This window comes from Nansenia antarctica (genome assembly GCF_963989245.1).
Source record: "Nansenia antarctica genome assembly, chromosome: 17".
In the NCBI taxonomy this organism is placed as follows: Eukaryota; Metazoa; Chordata; class Actinopteri; order Argentiniformes; family Microstomatidae; genus Nansenia; species Nansenia antarctica.
The window spans coordinates 26,546,959-26,554,458 of NC_137687.1; the positions used below are offsets into that span (position 1 = coordinate 26,546,959).

The 7,500-nt window shown below is 48.7% G+C and overlaps 2 protein-coding genes across 2 annotated transcripts in view; one reads left to right on the forward strand and one right to left on the reverse strand.

Annotated features, from left to right (window-relative positions):
- mcf2l2 (MCF.2 cell line derived transforming sequence-like 2) overlaps positions 1-7,500 on the reverse strand; it is a gene marked incomplete at its 3' end in the record, with an annotated part of 171,482 nt that overhangs the window by 77,246 nt on the left and 86,736 nt on the right. The window lies entirely within an intron of this gene.
- Positions 4,566-5,756, forward strand: b3gnt5a (UDP-GlcNAc:betaGal beta-1,3-N-acetylglucosaminyltransferase 5a; the record flags this gene model as incomplete). The annotated part of the gene is made up of 1 exon (XM_080547792.1): positions 4,566-5,756. One exon carries the CDS (start codon positions 4,566-4,568, stop codon positions 5,754-5,756), a length of 1,191 nt encoding a protein of 396 aa, XP_080403918.1.

Sequence of the window (7,500 nt, forward strand, 5' to 3'; positions counted from 1 at the left end):
TCTTTCGTGTCAGTTGGTCCCCCGTAGCCGTTGAAATGAGCCTAGCTATCTGTTGAACATACAACAGGTCTATCTGATGGGCCATCACCATCATCATCACACCGTTATGGGAGAAACCCCATTGTTATCCAACCGCGGCTATTGCCCTGCTTAAAACTGCTGCTGCAATGCTATCTTTTTGTTGCGAGGAATGTTTTTGTACCGACCTCAGCAGTTGTGCTACTGGCTCTCGTCGCTTCTAAAGCCCCTCCATTATGTAGCGTTGCGCTGCGGTCGGCTTTTAGCATTCATTCACTAAAGGTCCGGGGCCGCGGCAGCTGCACGGTTGACAGGGTTTTTAAACATCCACCCAGGCAGCCCCGCTAGCGGCGGCAGAGGATGGACTCTGACATGTGAACACAGTGAAAGGGATCACCGGATCATAACAGGGAACAGCCCTAGCAACGGGGCTGTTCTAGTTAAGCAATGACTTAAAAGACTCTGATTAAAAAAGAGATTAAAAATAAAACATAGATAAATCAATATTTGTTTATTTTTTTTCAAATGAGTGAAACACGTATGGACGTGTTGATAAGGGATTGATCGATCATTGATTATGTTTTTTTTGGGCACTTTTTAACGAGGTGAAACGTATATTTAGTGCAGGATGAGACTGGAACCCCCAGAGGGCTTTGCAATGGGGCCTCATCCTTCAGCTGTGACTGCAGTATCTGTGTGACTTCACTATTGCTTCACTGTGGCTGCGTTCCTAAATGTTATCTTGAATCTGATCAGCACTCATGGAATGCCTATTGTCCTCTTGTCCAATCAAATTACTTGGTCCTTTTATGACATTGAACTCATGGAGTGCGCTCCGGCACTCTCAGAGCGAATTTACGAACGCAGCCTATGACTTCACTATGACTGTGTGACTTCACTATGGCCGAGTGGTTTCACTATGACTGCATTGAGACAATTCCCATAAGTTATAATTCCCATAAGAACATCATCGCACAACTTATTTTATATGGACATCTGGGTCTCTTCTGTTTAGTCTGAGTGAGTATAAGTGTGTGTGTGTGTGTGTGTGTGTGTGTGTGTGTGTGTGTGTGTGTGTGTGTGTGTGTGTGTGTGGGTGTGGGTGTGGGTGTGTGTGTGTGTGTGTGTTGTCCCTTTACCTCTTTCCTGTTTATTGATAAAATGGAGAGAGGGAAGTCACAGAAAGTCCACCAATGCCAATAATTAGTAGAATCATAGAATCATTATATTGTTGTACCAATATATACAGATGTTTGTTCATTTCATCATTGTATTTGCTTTGTTGACTGTATGACAGTGAGGCTAGATGGGATAGGGATGGCTAGTGGTTAGCTAGTTGGTCTGGTGATCAGAAGGTCATCATGAGTTCAAATCCCACCTGGGAACAACTCCACCTCAAGTGTGCCCTTGAGTAAGACACTTAGCCCTAAATTACTCCAGGGAGACTGTCCCTGTGATCGCTAATTGTAAGTCGCTTGGATAAAAGTGCCTGCTAAATGACTTGGAGCTAAGGGCAAAAAAAAGTACCCTTTATTTATGAAGCTTCCATTTCTATCACCAGAATACAAAAACGTATCAACTCATCCGCTTTTACATTTCTTATGATCCTTGGGTCATTAGTAAAACAAAATAACGCAGAGTCAAACTCGTTCTCATAATGAAACAATCTTCCCACGGCTGTCAGAACTGCAGAGTCACTCCCCATCTTCCGTCAGAGACTGAAGACCTCCATCTCTTCAGGCCACACCTTAACTGTCACTCCTGAGACATCTACTACCCCCCTGCACTGTCCCTCCTGAGACATCTACTACCCCCCTGCACTGTCCCTCCTGAGACATCTACTACCCCCCTGCACTGTCCCTCCTGAGACATCTACTACCCCCCTGCACTGTCCCTCCTAAGACATCTACTACCCCCCTATACTGTTTCTCCTGTGTCAATACACACATTTTTCAAACTTGCACGACGACTGCCAATGGCCCCTGGCCTGAGCATAGAGTACTTTTCCTGCTACGACTAGTGGATAAATGATTCACTTATTTAGTCGAATGTATTTGTTGTAAGTCGCTTTGCATAAAGGCGTCTGCTAAATGTCTAAAATGTAAATGTTATGTAATGAGACGTCTGTCCGTAGCCTCGATCCCTCACTGACAGAAGAATATGTATGATGTTATTTAATTTAATAATGAATTACTTAAGCATATTAAGATTAACATGAATGATGTTATATTATTATTTATATTATTATATTATTTATATAATGCTTACTCTAGCTCGTAAGCCGGCCCACTTTGAGAGACACTTTATGTATCCCAGAATCCTCTGCTGCTGAACGTTCAGTCGCCCTAGAGAGGGTCCCATGTTCTCACGCCCCCCTGACGGACTGAGCACATTTTCCGTGTCTATATTTATCTCTCTCACATCTGATATGGCCTCAGGTTCTGAAGGAGGAGGAGGAGGAGGAGGAGGAGGGGTCAAGGGAAGAGAACAACATTTTCGTTCCAATCATGAATCGGACATACTGTACATTGCCTACATTGGCAGACAACAAAGGGGGAGTCATATACAGCTAAAACACTTGCGGGAAGACACTACTGCAGCCTACGGCAAACTCATACAGGCCTGTCAGTGGACGCATGTGACTAGTACTGACCCAAGCTAAATAGGACCCACACTGTTTGATGAAGTAGGACAGAGGGGGGCCGATGATCCAGATTGAGAGCGTGTGGTCTCTCTGGAGTGTGGCGCGTTATAGAAAACTCGATAGTGTGTGTCTGTGGCGGTAGTCGTGGTGAGTTGTCTATGAGCAAGTCACTTCTTGCCTTTGAACAGGATAGCTTGAGGCCAAACAATGGTTTCCATTCTGTATGTCGATTGAGAAATAAAAGTAACAGTATCATCAGGGAAGAGGTTGTTATTGGGGTGAGAGTTGAACGAGTTTATGTTTTGCAGCATTTCCAAAATCGCTGGTAGACAACTTTGAATACTCACTCAGCCGAACAATGCTAGACAGTGTTCCAAAGCTGTCACTGCTCCGATAATAGCACGTGATTTGTTTACCAAATTATCTAAATGCGGAAAATTCAATTATTATGCAACTCGGATTCAAGACGTCATGTGCCAACTGGTGGTAAACCACAAGGTCCACATCATTCATTGGCACTACTGTTTCAATCCCCCCCCCCCCCCCCCCCCCCCCCTTCTTCCGCCCCGCCCTGTGAGTAAACTGGGTAATTTGCCAGAGTCGCACATCTTCATATAAATTCCAATACAGCTGAGAATGAAAACACAGCCCAAATATTACATTCCTAGGTCAGAGGTATGTCTTTGCTTTGAGAGAAGCCTCTCCACTGTGGGGAAACGAGGCTGCTGGAGGTGGACGTCGGAGTCATTGTAATGGAATGGGACGGAATGAGGAATGGTATCAAACACATATTTCATATAACAGAAGGGTTATAAGAAATAAAGGTGTTTGAACACCAAATAAAGAAAATAAAACTCTTATTTAGTTTTTATTAAGTCAATTGTATAATTTGTATTTGTATATTCTTGTCCCTGACTTGTATGCCTTTGTTCGCCAATAAAAAAATAAAATAAAAATAATAATAAAAAAAGACAGCCTCTTCTCCCTCTCTCTCTGTCAGTGTTGATTGTACAACAGCCCCATAGGAAGTGACAGGATGTCACATGTCACTTGTGACATTCAGGGTTAGGGTTAGTCCATTGTGTGGTTGAGCATCAGAGTGGTTCCTCACTCAGAGAAGACCTGACAGACAGAGTGTTGTGTGTTTCTCTCTGGGAAGGACGTCCATTTGAACTTTGATGAGAGTATATCCACCAGTGGCGGCTGTTGTTAACCCCCCCACCCCCCCCCCCCCTCCCCTCATGGGGTACAATGACTCTTAGTTCCTTTTCACTATTTGCACTTCTGGTTAGATGCTAAACTGCATTTCGTTGTCTGGTACTTGTACTCTGCAATGGCAGTAGAAGAAAAGTTTCATGTAATCTGATCTAACTACTTGTTCCTCTTTTTTTCAGACACAACGATGTTGACCTCATTGTGACCAGGCTGTGTGGAACACAAGTGACATCACTGGAGACATGACTGTCACATCCACCCAGTAGGAGAGGAGAGGAGAGGAGAGGAGAGGAGAGGAGAGGAGAGGAGAGGAGAGGAGGTCAGGAGGGCCATGATGTTAAACTGAAGGACATCTTTTCTCTGAGAAGATGTCTTCTTCTGGAACTACATGATGGAGCTCAGACACTTCCAAACCCTCTGGAATCAATCTAAAAGTAGCCACGTATCCAAGGCAACGAAAACCTACTGGACTTGACGACAATCCAAAAAAATATCTAATAGACGAACCAAGCTCGAGAGAGAGAGAGAGAGAGAGAGAGAGAGAGAGAGAGAGAGAGAGAGAGAGAGAGAGAGAGACCGAACGAGATAGAAAGAGAGAGAGAGAGGGAGAGAGAGTGTCAGAGGAGAGTCAGAGGGAGAAGGGCTAGAAGAAGAAAAGCAAGAAAGGAAGGGAAGGATTCTTTCCAGAATGTTTATGAATTTCCGAAGGATCCGAAAATGTCAATGCGTGCAGCTGGTGACGACCTGCTTCGTGCTCTCGGTGCTGATGGTGTGCTGGGAGCAGCTGGACCACCACGTAGTCAGCCACATGAAGTCCTACTCGTACCGCTACCTCGTCAACAGCTACGACTTCATCAACAAGAGCTTCGGGGTGAGCCCCGAGGAGGCCCAGATCCAGGCCAATCACCGGTACCTCATCAACCACAGGGACAAGTGTGAGCTCCACTCGGGCCAAGGCCAGAACCAGGCCAGGAACCTGGACGACCTGGACAACCGTGTGCTGCTGCTGCTGTTCGTCAAGTCCTCCCCGGAGAACCTGGAGCGGAGGCAGGCCGTCCGGGCCACGTGGGGGAACGAGACCTACCTCCGCCGGGAGCTGGGGGCCAGCGTCCGCGTGGTGTTCGCCCTGGGGGTGCACCCGGACCCGCGGCGGAGGGGGCGGGCGCAGCGGGACCTCCTGGGGGAGGACGCGGCCTACGGGGACCTGATCCAGCAGGACTTTGCGGACACGTTCCACAACCTCACCACCAAGCTGCTGCTGCAGTTCCGCTGGGCGCACGCCTACTGCCGGCACGCCCGCTTCCTCATGTCGGCCGACGACGACGTGTTCGTGCACATGCCCAACCTGGTGCGCTACCTGCGCGAGGCGGCCGGCCGGGGCGCGGCCAAGGACATGTGGGTGGGGCACGTCCACAGGGGGGCCCCGCCCATCCGGCGCAAGGACAGCAAGTACCACGTCCCGTACGAGATGTACCCCTGGCCCTCTTACCCGGACTACACGGCGGGCGCCGGCTACGTGGTGTCCGGGGACGTGGCGGCCAAGATCTACCGGGCCACGCTCTCGCTGAACGCCTCCATGTACATCGACGACGTGTTCATGGGCATCTGCGCCAACGCCATGGGCGTGTCGCCCCAGGAGCACGTGTACTTCTCGGGGGAGGGCAAGGCGCCGTACCACCCCTGCATCTACGATCACATGATCACGTCGCACGGACACGAGACGGACGTCAGGCGTCTCTGGCGCGAGGCCACGGACCCGAGGGTCCGCGGGGTCTCGGCGGGACTCACAGGGAGGCTGTACTGCACGGCGGTGAAGGTGATGCTGCTGTGCAGGCCGTACTATCAGAACACGTACCCGTGCAAGGCGGCGTTCTCCTAGTGGTACGGTTACAGGGGGGAGGGGGGGGAGAGTGTCTTTCACTTGCACACAGCATGCAGCCTCTCCTGTGCGCGGTCTTTTTTTTTATTTTTTATTGTTTTATATTTCAGTGTTTTACTTCGCAACTGGTATTGTTTTTGTTCCAATAAATATAAAAGACTTGAAAAAAAAAAGCATCCCGTGGAACAGTCGTGCCTTGGCTTGAAGTGATGATAGGTACTTGTGATCTCAGGAGTGTACTTCAGAGATGTTTTTGGAAAGAAGTGTAACACAGAAGTGTAATCCAGAGGTGTTCTCGGAAAGAAGTGTAACACAGAAGTATGCTTCTTCAGAAGTGCGAGTGACTCAGAAAGTGTGCTTCAGAAGTGTACTCACAAATGTACTTGAATAGAAATGTGAAATGAATAGAGCTGACATGAGTCCCTGTTCTAAATGAATGACCTTCTCATTACAGCCGTTTCTATATCTGAAGCTGTTGTGAAGTTTCACACTCCTGAACCAAAATGTGTGGTTGTAATCGTGTGATGAAGGTAAATGACCAACTGATTTCACTCGCTGATTTGAGATATTCAAACAAGGGAACAATTTACCGTTGAATAAAATTACCTCACGACACAAGGAGGAACTTCTGACCAGAATCCACAGCAGTTTTTATTCATTCTTCTCTACTTTTTCTGTATTTAAATGACATGGGTTGAACAAAAGCTCGCTTCTATCGAGTCGATCATTCTCTCTTTCCGTGGCAGCATGCTTCTCTTCCCCCTGTTCTCATCCACTCACACACCCCCCTCTCTCTTTTATCTAGAGTTATACTCCCCCCCACACAGCCATTCTCTCTTTTTTCTCTATAAGACTTAATCTCACCCCCCCCCCCCGCTCTTCTGTCTGTAGAGCTCACCCCTCTCTCTTTTCTCAATAGTAGAGTTACAACCCCCCCCGCGCCATCGCCCCACCCCGCCGCCCCTTTTCTCTCTCTCCTATGTGGAGTTAACCCCCCCCCCCCCCCCGCGCCATCGCCCCACCCCGCCGCCCCTTCTCTCTCTCCTATGTGGAGTTACCCCCCCCCCGCCTCTAGACCAGTGGGGCAACAGACATTTCCTGCCTCTGGTTTTTTACAAGACATCACACACTCTGGCTATGCAACCACTTCCTGCTAGCCAGCCAGCCAGCAGCGAGGTTAGTTAAATCATTCCATATGAACTCTGCCTGCTTGTTGCCGTGATACAGGACAGGACAGGGCCCCCCAGGAGAGGAGAAACAGAGTGACTCTGCAGCATGGAATTTAATAGGGGGGGGGGGCTAACTGCTAACTGCTGAGCTAAGCTAGCAGCTAAGTTAACACACACACACACAGGCACAGACACACACAAGCACACAAACACACACACACACACAGATCCTCTGAAGAGCCTGTACAGTAGCACTTCACACTGTTCGCTGGGGTCTCTGGGGTAGCGTGTCGGTGTGAATTAGCTCACGTTTATTTTCAGAGCGGCGCTCCTGACAGCCTACAGTCGACTCTACAATCATTGAGGGGTCTACCGTACTTTTGGGCTTGTGTGTGTACGTGTGTGTGTGTGTGTGTGCGTGTGCGTGTGTGTGCGTGTGTGAGCGTGTGTGTGCGTGTGTGTGTGTGTGTGTGTGTGAGCGTGTACGTGTGCGCGTGTGTGTGTGCGTGCGTGTGTGGAAGGGGGGTGGGGGGGACTTGACAAAGCATGACACGGTGTCTAGCGCGCCGTGTTCA